The sequence below is a fragment of the Rhipicephalus microplus genome, unplaced genomic scaffold, assembly GCF_043290135.1.
Source record: "Rhipicephalus microplus isolate Deutch F79 unplaced genomic scaffold, USDA_Rmic scaffold_21, whole genome shotgun sequence".
Classification (NCBI taxonomy): Eukaryota; Metazoa; Arthropoda; class Arachnida; order Ixodida; family Ixodidae; genus Rhipicephalus; species Rhipicephalus microplus.
Genome location: NW_027464594.1, coordinates 9202963 through 9217340, shown reverse-complemented (window position 1 = coordinate 9217340; position 14378 = coordinate 9202963). Strand labels below are relative to the sequence as shown.

General features: G+C 44.3%; 1 protein-coding gene across 3 annotated transcripts in view; it reads left to right on the top strand.

Annotated features, from left to right (window-relative positions):
- Nucleotides 1-1939: 1939 nt before the first annotated feature.
- Nucleotides 1940-14378, top strand: part of LOC119179505 (uncharacterized) — a 150330-nt gene continuing 137891 nt past the window's right edge. The window contains exon 1 of one of the 3 annotated variants that reach the window (XM_075883801.1): nucleotides 1940-2102. In XM_075883801.1, coding sequence (XP_075739916.1) covers nucleotides 2067-2102 — 36 coding nt within the window. In that variant the 5' untranslated portion in view covers nucleotides 1940-2066. The remainder of the gene's footprint in view (nucleotides 2103-14378) is intronic. The other 2 variants (XM_075883802.1, XM_075883798.1) reach the window with 2 other exon arrangements.

The window sequence follows — 14378 nt, the reverse complement described above, 5'->3', positions numbered from 1 at the left end:
TAACCGCCTACGAAGCAACATTGCTGCGTCATTAATATATTTACGCATGACTTAGTTCTGTCCCTATTGCCACCCTTCACTTCTTTTTCAACCCTGTCACTCTAATCCCGAGCGGAGTAGCAGGCTAGAGTGAACTGGATCAGGCCGACCTCTTTGTTTTGTAATAACTCATCTTTCTCTCTCTCTATCCCTCTTTCGCTGTGAAACGTGGATTAGATATCTGACCCAATGGTGTTGCTTGAATGTAGGCTGAATTCTGAGGACCCGTGAACTGTACTATTTAACATTGTGACAAAAAAACCAGCTGGGGAAATGTTATCACACACTGCGGAGTTTCTCTGTGCCTGAATCACCTTAAACGTTAGACCCCACAAACCGTATATGCTAACCTTACAAATTACCTCTTTAAATAGTTTTTATGAGTGATAGGTTCGTGTTTTTTTTTGTAATCGATGCTTGTGTGGTCAACATTGAGATAGATAGATAGATAGATAGATAGATAGATAGATAGATAGATAGATAGATAGATAGATAGATAGATAGATAGATAGATAGATAGATAGATAGATAGATAGATAGATAGATAGATAGATAGATAGATAGATAGATAGATAGATAGATAGATAGATAGATAGATAGATAGATAGATAGATACACGCCACGGTGGTGTAGGGGCTAAAGGCCTCTGCTGCTGATCCGCAGGTTGGGGGATCCATAGAGTTATGGGGGATATATGGGGGATCCATAGGTTGGGGGATCCATAGACATAGAGTTAGTATACAGACTCTATACGAAAATCTTATAACCACCAAAGCGCTGACATCTTGAAACGCTGTCATTGTGACCATTACTATACTTGAAAGAAGTGCTATATATATAAATTCAAAACACTCCATTTCTCACAGTGCAAATCATTAACAAGTTTGTTGACATATTACAAACAAACGAAAAATATTGGCTGGTTATACCGACTACTTTTATGAAAGATTTACCGGCTATTGATGTGATTTGCTGCGCGAGAAAAACAGCATTTGCATGTTTGTTTACTAGATAGTGCCAACATTGTTGCACCGTATTAACATTTAAGAGCAGGGCCGTGTGGCCGATTCCGCCGGCTTGCTTGCGCCTCGTCGTCAGTGTCTTTTGTTGTCATGAGCCAACAACTCAATTTTATGTGACAGTAGGACAATATGACATAAAGATTGCAGAAACGGCACAATCGTTTAAAATGGCAATGATAGCATATGTCTCGACCTACAATATACTGAAGTTGCATGAGGCTCAGTAAGCGTCCTTCATAGAACAGCCCTATAGCGGACAACGAACGAAAGAAGGAAACAACGACAGGTGTTTTATTTTGTTCCATTATTTCTACTTTGTTCACTACTGCATTATTTGTTGCGGATATATTACTTACTAGCCCAATCTGGAGTGATGATTCTATAGGTGCGTCCTATAGCCAAGCATGAAACTGCAACGGCGTGAGAACTACTCTTCGTCATATTCCATTAACTCTAGGCACCACGTGCGCTTCACGTGCGTTGTAGCTCGCAGACATCGTGGCCGTGCCTCTATGTCACTTGAGCGCACGTGCGCTGCTCCGCTCTAAGCCACTGACGTCACAATTCGTGTCATTTCAACACTCGCCGAACAAGTGCCTCGTTATTGTTCTGGTTACTAATTGCTCTACTGAGGACCCTTGAATATCAAAAAAATAAATAACTTTTAAAGATCTCAAATGGTAAACTTCTATGTGGTGTCGTACGCCTTTTCAGAGTAAAGAAACAACCACCCAATCACTATCTTCTCGCTGAAACATTTGATGTATATCTTGTTTAAGATGAAGTAAATCATCGGTTTTTGAGCAACCGTTCTTGAAACTGCACAGCGGGTAGACCGAACGAAAAATATTATTCTCTAAAGCTTGTTAGTGGAGGTGCAACTGTTGCTTATTTCAAGAACCATACAGCCTGTACCGCCCACCGAGCTCGAACACCGAGTTGACGCTAGCCGACCAGATCCAGCTGGGAGAACGACGATAAACTTTTCGAGCTAACACGAGGCCAATGCACTATGCACTACCGAAGCTCGAGCGAGCACTGGTACGTGTGCAGGAATTTTTTATAGCCTTTTACTGGGCTACATTCTTTTTGTCTCTGCATAGTCACTACTTCAGACCGTTCTTCTCGGAAATTCTTATTCGGAAGCTTAGTAAGCATGCTTGCTTATCCAATTCACCTGCCCTAAAGTAATGTCGTAAGTGAAGTGGAGTGAACATACAGGCAGTTCTTTCAATTGGGGATTTGTTGTTCTTCTGTTTTCAGGGTCCAAGTGACAGATAAGAACTGGTTGCCCTTCTTAAATTTGTACCTAATATTTTTCGTGCTGCACGCTCTGACAATACAAAAGCGGGTCAGCGAAGGAACATTCGCGCTACGAAACAGGACAATCGGAGGTAGTCAAGAGAGCTAAAGTAATTTGGTGTGTGGGGCAGAAAAATTTCTGAGAATTCAATTTAGTTTTTGACACTACGGGTGTTTACATTCAATAATCGGACTCATTTACGCCTATTACACACATCGTGTCAGTTGCAAGATAATGGTGATGTATTACCACGCTGACCTTCAACGTGCGTGGTCTGTATAAATTTTATCGCTTTAACACGTTTTTTCAGTGTTTCAACCCAATAGAATTATCCTTTATCGATTCTTATTCTGTCGTGACTAAGCAAGACCGTCTTCCCGAGTTGTTTTTCACTCTTAGCACTTTCCCAGAGTAGTTTTACTTCTATTGTTGATGCGAAAAGTATTTCTGTACGAATATTGTGCAGCATGTCAACTTTTTTTTTACACTAGTGAATTTTTTTTATTTGAGATCTTATAGGTGTATAATCACTGGGCGCTTCCCTTTGTGATGTCCAAGTCGATGAATACGACCAATAGATCTACATTTCATGCCACATTTACCTTCGAGCACGTGTTTCACTACCTCACCTGTAAGTGACGTTTCTGTTTCAATTGATGATTTGGTTATTCCATGAACTATCAAATGAGATTGTCTACTTCGCTCCTCCAGATCTATGAGGTTTTCGGCTTGAAAGTTTATAATATGCTCTATGGACTGTCTCAACTTAATCATCTGGTTCTGAAAAAAGGGAGGGTTCGAGGACATTCTCATGCTCTTTACTTCAAGTCTCTGTATCTCCTGCTTTTAATTCGTTTAGGCCAAATTGCAAGACATTATGGTCCTGAGACAGCTCTTCAAAAATTTCGGTTTGCAAAGTCCAAGGTTCACTTCTGAATCGACACACAACAGCAAGTTGAGCATAAACACACAACCATGGTAATGATAAAGCACCGTTTGGGGCACGACACGACCACTAGGCCAGGACAGCCACTTCGAAATGTTCGGTAATGAGAACTAACCGGCAGTACAAAAAAGTTTACTACTTATCATCATGGCATTTTTAGGTTCGCCATGCCCAATGACGTTGTATTCTTGAGCCATCTGTTTTATAGCCTCGGCTGTTAATTACGTCACGCCTCGTTGGTCGATAGGTGTCGCTATACGTCCCACGTCGTCGGGCGATGACGCTAGTTGATTTGAAGACTAGACCAAATTAAAGGCTAATATGCATTGTTCGCTTAGTGTGCCTTGTGGCAAACTTGACGTATCGTTGGTAAACATGCAGCAAGTCCCAGCAAACCCTACAGTACGAAAAACAGTTTCACGCTTTGCGTCATGGCATTGCAGGGTCTACTGTGCCCAATACATTTCCCGCAGTACAACGTGGGTAACAGCCTTGCCAACAGTACAACGTTGAGCTGTAAACACAACAAGTATACATGTTTTCTAACAGTTGATCTAAAACAAAATTAGGCAGACAGCACTACGCCATGAGAACGGCATGGACAGTGGCGTCATAAAGATGGCATATACGATTGACTACTTCATCAAAGACATTGAATGTTTTCTTGAAGTCCATTCTATCTCTGAACTTAATCAAAATGCATCGTAATACAAGTCCTGATGCCTGAGAGAGCTTATCATTTAGCCTGGCTAAACCTTAAATTCGTTACACAGCAAGGTTTGTCCTATAGTGCTCGTTTCTGTCGGAACATATTGCCATAAGATGTTTCACTGTGTCTGAGTTTTGATTGATATGTGGGTTGTAAAGGGCCAGTAAACAGGCTCCGACTTTTTTTTACACCCCCTTATATAAGCTCAGCAATTCGTAGATTAGACAGCAGCGATCACGTTTTCTGAATATTACAGCGCTGCGCGCTGTGCAGAGCCCCTCTTTAAAAAAAACAATTCCCGCGCGTCTTTCCTACGCCTGACCGACTCCCTTGCAGGCGCAGTGACGTAAACTGGCGATTGGCGACGGGACTACGGTCTCTAGAAATATACTGGCTAGTGTGCTGAGCGCGTGCATTTTGTACGAGAGAGGTTGGCCCCGCATTTGATGACTGCACTCAGATGCTTCAAGAAGCGCTGCGTGTCGAGAGGGTGCACGAACGCGCCAAATTCCTCCCGCCTTGTTGCTGCCGGAGCCACACCACGTTTAAAATCAGTGTGTGACAGCTGCCATCTGATTTACTGTAAAGTTCAACGGCACCATATGTACACTGCAACACCCTGAGATGTTAAAAGCTAAGCGACTACGCAAATAAAGGACGTGTATTGTGCCGCTGTGTCGAAGAAGTAATCGGTCGAACAAGGAAAAGGTGTCTTGTTCCCTGCTCTAACGGATCCAGCACGGTTTCCTGAATGAAAAAGTATGATCAAGAGGGCACACAGAAGGCTGAATTCGAAGGCTGTCGTGTAAAAAAAGCATTCTGAGAATGACTCCATCGAACAATCTTTTCGGATTAGGGTGAACGGTGTCGGGAACAAAATCGCCGTTTAGGCATAATTTCAAATATCAATAAATACCTAATAAATTGAAAATACCCTTTCGAATTTCATTCACAAAGTTTTTCTCCCATTTCAACGTCGGACTCTCTTTCCAACAACGTTTGGAGTATCATATCTGCGAGTGTCATATTGTTCATTGGCATGCTATCATTCTTTGTTTTCACTCGAATCGTATTGAAATGCAGGCTAAGAGGTAAAGGTTTTTGGGTCGTCTGTGATAATTCTTGCTCTCAAGAACAAAACACATTTTAAAAAATAACTCCGGCGGTTATACTGTCAATGGTTTTTAAAATTAATTTCTTTGCGTACTGCAACCACTTTGAGCATCTATCTATCTATCTATCTATCTATCTATCTATCTATCTATCTACCTATCTATCTATCAAGTATCTATCTATCTATCTATCTATCTGTCTGTCTGTCTGCACATCTGTCCATCCGTCCGTCTGTCTGTCTGTCTGTCTGTCTGTCTGTCTGTCTGTCTGTCTGTCTGTCCATCCGTCCGTCTATCTATCTATCTATCTATCTATCTATCTATCTATCTATCTATCTATCTATCTATCTATCTATCTATCTATCTATCTATCTATCTATCTATCCAATCGCCTACGTCTGGGTGTCCTCATGATCACCCCCTTAACTTAGGGTCTTCGAAATACTTTGCAAGAAGAGCCAAATATTCCTGAGGCGCCAATGCTGGTTCCAGTGTTGTTTATCAAAATTCTCGCATATATTTAGTGTCACTTCATAATGTTTCACTTAATAAAAAATTACAACAGAGTCACCTTGCATACCATTGTTTTCTAATTTACGTGTTATCTGCGCCTTTTTTTTGCGGGCAGCAGCGGATGTCGAAATGAATGCCACAAAATTATCTTCATTTGGTATTGAAAATCGCCAATACTGTAAAAGCAGTCGAGCAGTTCTTATACAATAAAGCATTATGTAAAAAAGAACACTTCGAAAATGCCGAAAAATAATAGTTGGCCTCGCGCGGCTCGGCTTCCTGGAAGCTTCGCAGCGCTTGCGCAGCGCAAGGATTGAACGCAAATGCACCCACTCGCACTGCAGCGCACTATGCGGGCGCCGCCGCCAATCATCAGCTGCGGGGCCATCTCCTAGCCCGCGCTCAGCACACTAGGCAGTATATTTGTAGACACTGTAACTTGACGTACCATGCATCTCGCCGAAGCAGCACGCCGATTGGCCTAATCAGGTGTGTAAAAACAGTAGTGAAGTCACCGTCAGTTCCTGTTCCCACCCACAGCTACGAAACTGCCCCTTGTTTCTTGGCACTGCTATGGTGGCTAGAAGGGGCAGTGTGATAGTCAGGGGCCAGATGGTGCACATACGTTCAATGAAACATGGCGGCACGTCTAGGTGGCGCTGCGCGCGTCGGGAGTGTGTGCAGCGGTTTTGGTAGAGCGTGGCTGAGGGTCAAGTATGTATATATATATATATTTCTTTTCATATTTGTTCGTTATGCGGCATGCATTTGTTGCACACTAAACTTCCCATGTATGCTGCAAATGAGGAATTTTATTGAGTTGCCAGTCTGCGCGTGATATGCGATATATACGGCGATTGGGTAGTTGGCAGTCACCCGTGTTATGTAAATTTTGTGTTAGACGTTCGTCCCGGATACAACGTGCTCCTCAAATTATTTTATTCTTGTTGCTCCCTAGTTACGCCCGGCACTCAAAAAAAAACGAGCTCTGGTTCACGCGGAAACTATACTAACTGCGCAGCTGCAACTTGAATGTTTTTAAGAGGGGCGTTACATTCCCTCAACATTTACAACTTGTGCGTGCCACAAGGCTACAACACTCTGGTCAGTCTACTACCACTAAGTATATTGAGCAAGTGTTTCTGGAAATGTAAAAAGTTTGTACAGTGCATCCAGCTCGTTCTTCAGAAACATTTTATTTTTGACATGCTCATGCATCAGTGCCAACACAGTGCAAAAAAATGCACTAAAACAAATCAATCAGCACAGCAAGAATTCTAAGTGAAAGTACCCATTATATTTATTGGCACCTTCGCAATTTGAGGTGTTTCTGTTTTTGCCGCTCGACAAATCGGTCTTTATTCAGCGACTTAGTATAAAAGTGCAGGCGCGTGAGCACAGAAAACTGCACAATTTTTGCAGTTAGTTCTTTGCCATGATTTGCACAGCAAACTTGATGAAGCCTAATGGTACTCAGAAATGACATGAAAGCATTTCGGTAGAGATAAAAAAGTAAATGCTTCTTCTAATGTTGCCACAAAGATGGCCAAGTCATCCCCAGCGTATAATAAACCCCCTCGATCAAAATGTTTGGTGAATTCATTGTCTGCACTTTCTGATACATCCTGTTTTTTCATAGCTAGCTTTGATGCACATGTGCCACAAGAATTTGGGGTCCTGAACTTTCTAGCTACATAACCATACAGGTAGTAAACCAAACGGCTGTCACTTTTCTCTACCACATAGCTGCTGTGGTCGCTTTTAAAAGCAAACTGAATGGCATCGCTAGCACCATCTATATCTCCAGCCTCGAGCATGTCCTCAATAATCTCTCTTAGTCCGAAAACGGCACTGTTACTTGCACCTGCTGAAGACATCGTTCCCAGTAGAGCGTTCATAACCTGTGCCGGGGAGTTTTCAGACTTTGGTGGTCACACAAGATTGTAGAAACGGAGACAATTTACGGTTATAAGAAACTGTCCCGGGCTTGGGTGGTCATTTGTACCTGAATACTGTATTATTATACCGAAAAGGTTTTTCAACTTGTCTTGACTTAATCTTGATGTCAGCAAGTTATAAACGCCACTGACGACGTTATATAATCCAGAAGTGAGAGTGCTCTGCGTATTGTGACTCTCATACCCTCAGCAGTACCTTTGCTCATGAAGCCACCTCCACATTTTTGGAAGCTACTTCCCATGCGTCTAAGACTAGAAAAGCCTCAAGCTCAGCAACATGTTGTGATCACGGTCTAAGTCTTCGCTTTCGACACCTTGACGTCAAGATCGATATTAGCCGACTGAGGCGTCTCACATCGCACAAAACGCTGTAAACAAGTTCGGCTTGGCAGGACAAGAATTTTCTGCTTCCGAAGGTGTTGATAGAGCTTCGGACTCCTCATGCGAAGCAGCACACACTCCAGGATCCAATTCTTCTCATACAGCATGCCACATGTCCATTTTCTTTGAACTGCACTGAAGCATGCCATAATTTCCATCTGTGGTTTCTGAGGCAACTTTTTAATGCGTTCATTCAGTGCTTCATCTCCAATCAGCTTATTGGCAGACTTCATCATGTCGAGTTCCCTCTGCCCGTTCAGCAGCTTTCGTTGAGCAGCTACCAGACGGCGGCGAGTGTTGGCGTGTTGGCGTGATGTACAGCTTCAGTAAACTCCGATTTTGCAGCATTTTGTGCTTCTATTACTTGTTTACTTTCTTCTGGCGCCTGCTGCTTCACAGTAGTCTTTCTTTTTTTAGTCGGGGGGCTCACCTTGTTCACACAGGTTTCTCCCCTACCTTCTAGTCGGCGTTTTCTTTGTGAGGTATTTTGGCGCATCCGGGAAGATTGTAGGAACGGCGTCCTCTGTTAGCAGCGGCCGATCGCGTGGAATATCAACTATCTCACCATTGATAACATGACGATAAGTCCTCTGTATAAACGTTGCCTCGAAGTCACGTTCACAAACGACGCAGTCGTTGGGTAGTTCCTTATCGCCCCGTTTTATATTACGGGCCCACTGTTCCCGTTTCAATGCATCCTTGGGAGCTCAAAACGACGACACCCTTGCCGGACATGAGTTGTACCCACTTTTACCACCTGGTACAAAACACGTGCCTGCTTTCGCTGGCATGGTAATAGTGTGTCGCTAACCGCAATCATTCACAAAGTGCACGTCCAGGAGTCACACAAAAACAGTTGCACGTTCGGAAGTTTGCTCACCGTGCCAAACACACGTGGCTGTAGCAGCTGTAGGAATGGCTGTAGCGGCGAAGATCTCGCGTGCTCGCGACGACCACCGCACCCCTAGCGGCATAAAAAATGTCACGCGTTTTCTGCGCCTCTTTCCCACGGCGTGCATATGGCGACCATCACACTGCCCCATTCTAGCCACCATAGCCCTGCGGTGAAAGAACCAGCCTTGCAGCTGTCGCGTGCACGTGTACACTCCTCGCTCAACTATAGCGTCTGTGCGTACATATGAACGTACTTCGGCCTTGACCTGAGCAAGACGGGTAAAAAGCGTTGCTCTGTCGTCGGCTGCACATCGAGCGACTGGGCAGTGGAGAAGCCTCAGCACTGGGTGCCTCACGATGGAGCCCGGCGCGCTGCATGGCTGAAGCGAATCGGCCATCCACTGACATAGGTCGGAGACCTGATCGTTTATGGTCGACATTTTGCACCTGACGCTGACACGGTTGACCCGCGGCTGGTGCGGCAAACGGTAAACAAACAAGCACGCTTAGCAGCAAGCGGAAGTGCGGTGCTACTCATCGAGTTCACCGATGACGTCAATCGCTGACGTGATGTCCCGTTACGAAGTGGGCGGAGTCACAATGATAGGCTACGCCTTCCCCAACATTAAAAAGAAGAAGGGGGCGAGGTCGCGCGAAAATTTGAAACCAACTTAGACCAATGTTCTAACCCCTGTAAATTCCTTAATATAGCATGTATTCGCAAAATTTTTGTGGCAGCAAGTTTTCAAAAAAAAACTGCACATATATCTCTTTTTAAAACTTCTTTAGACCTCAGGGTTGTTTACTAGCCCTTTAACGTCCCAAAACCACCATATGATTATGAGGGACGCCGTAGGGGAGGGCTCCGGAAATTTCGACCACCTGAGGTCCTTTAAGGTGCACCTAAATCTGAGCACACGGGCCTACAAGATTTCCGCCTCCATTGGAATTGCAGCCGCCAGAGCCGGGACTCGATCCAGTGACCTGTGGGTCAGCAGCCGAGTACCTTAGCCACTAGACCACCCCGGTGGGGCAATATAAATGGCGGAAATGGCTTTTAACGCCATGGTCAAAAAATTAATCTGTTTTGGGAAAATATTATCTGTGAACGTCATCATTGTTTTCATTTGGGTCTGTGTCACCGAAATTTGGATTGTTCTCCCATTTAGTTTTGTGGCAGCAACGCTTGGGAGGAGCGAAGAATAGGAGCATGATACTGAAGCAGTCGTATCGCCACAAATGAAACGCCTACATTTTGCGAGACCAGTTCTGAGAATGATGATGATATGTGGTGCTTTATGGCGCAAGTGCCAGTTGAAGGCCAAAGAGTGTTAATTCGATAGACAAGAAATGTTAACAATGATAGAATACGTGGCTGTGGCCTTACAACTCTTCGCGGCAACGCAGGTAAAAGATAAAAATAATAAAATCATGACAGTGACGATAACTATGTGCAGTGAGAGTGAATGACGAAAGGTTGTAACAATAAAACCATGTTGAGGATGTCGCCACCGTAGCTGCGACCTCTCTTCGGAGGTCGTGGTACAGTATATGACAATAAAAGTTTCTGCCTGGGTGTATGACATTAGAATAAGCACGTCTGTAAAAAATGCGAGCAATGATATATGTGTGAAGATGGTTCCCTACCGACACACATTGTTGGGTGAAAGGGTATCTGTTGCCGTCAGGGCAATCAAAAGTGTTTTTTTTTTGAAAGCACCTAAGTAACTAAACTAGACGAGGATGTGGAGAAACCTAAGTGGTTCTCCATATCTCTCACCCAATGGTGGATTGCCACCAGGCAAAATGTATAAATGTGTTGACTGAGTGTGTCCCATTTGTAGCATGGTAAGTTTCACTTTTGTATAGCGTTATCCGGATAGTGTTGGCCAATTTTGAAGTCTCGGTTGGATAACTTGCAAATTGTTATCTGTTTGCCTGTTCCGTAGGCGCAGCCCGCCCTCCTTGAGCTCCCATCGTAGGAAAAGGTTCATGTCAAGTGCAGGGACGGCCGTTGATGTATTGGTGGGTGCGTGGTTACGCGCTGACCCAGCATTACATTTCCAGCAATCTCACGGCGCCCTGACACCCAGCACACAACCGCATGTCGTTTTGTGGCGTAGATCATGCATAGAGTAAAGCAATGCAAGAAAAAGATTTCTATGTTTTTTTTTTCAGATTTTTCAAAGCTGTTACGACGCTCAGCGAATCTGTGTATACAACGGGGCATTGCAGTTGCGATTCCTTGATATGCTTGGCGGCAACAGATATCGCATGGGCTTCTGCGGTGAAGATTCTTGTTTGCGGGTGCAGAATACCAGATTGCGAAAATGATGGGCCAGCAGCTGCATAGGACACACCAGTATGAGACTTTGACGCATCTGTGAAGAAGTACGGGCCAGTGTATTTATGTTGCTGTTCGACAAAGTATGTGTGGATGTGTGCAGTACGTGCATGTTTAGTAGCTTCCACGAAGTATCAGTGAATAACCTTCCACTGCTACAGCGACGGATATGTTGCGGGAGCCATCAAACTGTGTTCTAGAAGTGGCACGCCTGTTTCCTGAGCAAGGCTTCTCGCACGGAGTGAGTACGGCGATCTCAACGAAGGACGGTTGTTGAACACGCCAGTATTACACCCATAAATAATTGTGGAGTAAGTGGGATGTTCCTCGTCTTCGTTAATTTTGTGAAAGTATGTAAATGACGTTTAACATTTCTGCAGACGGAGCGATCATTCATTTGGTTCTACGTACAGGCTTCCTACGGGTCTGGTTCAAAGGGCACTCGTAGAAAATCGAACGCTTATATGGTGGACAGAGTCGAGCATCTTTAAGGCTGATGGTGTCGCAGGCTGATAGGTTATAACACAGCAATCTAGGCAGGTGCGTACGAGGCTTCTATACAATTTCATTAGACATTTCATGTCACTAGCCTACGTAGTGTATGACAACACTTTCAGAATATTCAGTGCCTTTAAGCGCATGCTCCTCAAATACTTGATATATGGTATGAAGGTTAGTTTCGCGTCTAATATTACGACTAGAAACATATGATCAGATTTTACAGACAAGCGTCGACGATGCAGGTCTATCTAGGCATTACGATAAACGCCCCTATTCAGGCAGAACAAGACGCAGGTACTCTTTCGCGCGTTCAGTTTAAAAGTATTTTGATCTGCACACTGAGAGACCTTGTTGAAACCTAATTGAACCTGACGTTCACACATAGAGAGGATACATGACTTAAACCCACCTGTATATTGTCAACATATGTGCAGTAAAACATATTTCGTGTAATAGCGCGGTGCAAAGAGTTCATTTTGACTATAAAAAAGGTCCTTGCGGCATTTCTACTTGGACAAAAGTACGGGACAACACAGTGCCTATTCGAAGACCAAATTCTCGATTGGACAGGCAGCTTTCGATTACTAGATGGTTTGTGTTATACGTACGTAGAGGCTTTGAGTGCAGTCGGGGGCGATTTCAAGGTTGTCACGTGAGCGTCGACCGGCTAAGAATCCAGAGGCCCTAGCGGAGCGTTTAGGAAGAATAAAAATCAAGATTTCGCTTTCTTCTATCCCTAGTTGGCTGTTCTATCGTACGACAATCATCCCGTTGACGAACTCGCCCCCCCCCCCCTTCTCTCTATTCTAAATGTTCCATTCGCTGCGATCAAGCGTAACTTGGTAGGCTGTAATCTTTCCGCACGACAACAACGTTGGTGGGAAAGCTCTTGTCAACCTTCATTTGAGTGACGTGCTATGCCGCGCAAACTATAAGCATCGCATCGTATTACTGACTTCACCAGCCAATAGAATTGTGCCAAACGTTTTCGCACAGGGGTGTCAGTGCTGCAATGCTGATTGTGACCCCAGACCACATGTCGCAAGAAAATGCCTCGACGGCTTACATTAGAGGAACGCCGTGAAATTATTTCATTGGGAAGGTTTATGTCCCAACGAGAGATTTCCCGTAAGCTGAACCGGCCATAGAAGACAATCAACCGCATTCTTCGAGCATTTTATCAGGAAAACCGCTTGGACGATGCAAAACACCAAAGGAGGCCTAGAAAAACAACTGAGGAGGAAGACGTCTTGATAATAGCTGCCATAGTCAAAGACCCTTTCTTGACAACAAAGAAAATTGAAGAAGAGCTTGGCCTCTCCCTCAGTCTTTCGGCTATCCGAAGAAGATTTCGTGCTGCCGGTCTGAAAAGCCACGTGGTGGCTAGAAAGCCGCTTTTGACCAGTGAACATCGAAGGAAACGTTTGGACTTCGTGCGTCAGCACGAACATTGGAGGGCTGAAGACTGGCAGCAGGTCATCTTCAGTGACGAATCGACTTTCATCTCTTGCTGGAATCAGCGACTTCGTGTTTGGAGAGTCCGTGGCAGCCGGTGAGGTTTATATTGCTTGTGTACCATTTCACACAGACAGCGGTTCGGCACCACTCTTAGGTTTAGGAGCGTACTCATAATCATCATAATCCACAGCAGCATCACCCTGACTAACCTAACTGCAGCAAAAGTCTCTCCCATACTACTCTGATAACCCGGTCCTGTTGCCGGCCATGGTCCCGTAATTCACTCGAGCTTCTTAATCTCATCCGTCGAACTGATTTTCTGCCGTGCCGAGCTGTGCTCGCCTTTTCTTGCAATCCACTCTGCTACCATTAATTACAATTGATTATCTTTCTCTTTCATTTCATGTTCGGCCCACATCCCCATTTCGACTAGTCAGTAACTCACATTTTTCTCTGACCCCTTATGCCATTTTTGTGGCAACGGGTTTTTACATAGTTACCACGTTGTGAATGTTGTGCGTAGAAAACGGATTCATCGCTTTTATTGCAGGTACGAGCATGAAAACATTCGCACTGTCGGTGCAAGCGGGCGTGTATCGGTCAATGTCTGTGGCACAATAACATATGCCGGTCTGGGTCCGCTCTTCCGCATCCCCGGAAGACTTACGGCCGAAGTCTACAATGAGATCATCGACGATGTGCTCCTACCTTTCGCCATCAATGGACCATTTCCTGACGGATGCTTTTAATTCCAACACGATGGCTGCCCTGTTCACAATGCATCCACAGTGCAAAAAAATTTAAATGCTTTTGTGGCATTGCACAGCTCTGCTGGCCTCCTAAAAGCCCCGACCTCAATATCATCGAGAATGTTTAGGGACTAATGAAGGCACGATTGGCTCGCACCAATTTCACAAACAATGACGCAGACACTTTGTGGAAACATGTTGAGATGGAGTGGAATGCTCTCAGGCAAGACCCTGATTTGGTGAAATCTCCATTTGCTTCTATCCCGAAAAGACTAAATGACGTGAAGGAGAGCTCAGGTGGCGTATTGAAGTATTGATTTAGTACAGCACTAAATGTACTGTAACAGTGAGTTTAGAGAGACCTCTGAGTTTTTTCGTCTCCAATAAAGATTATTGGATATTAATTTCGGTAGTGTCTGCAAAAAACATCTAATTTTCAGATGTTCCTT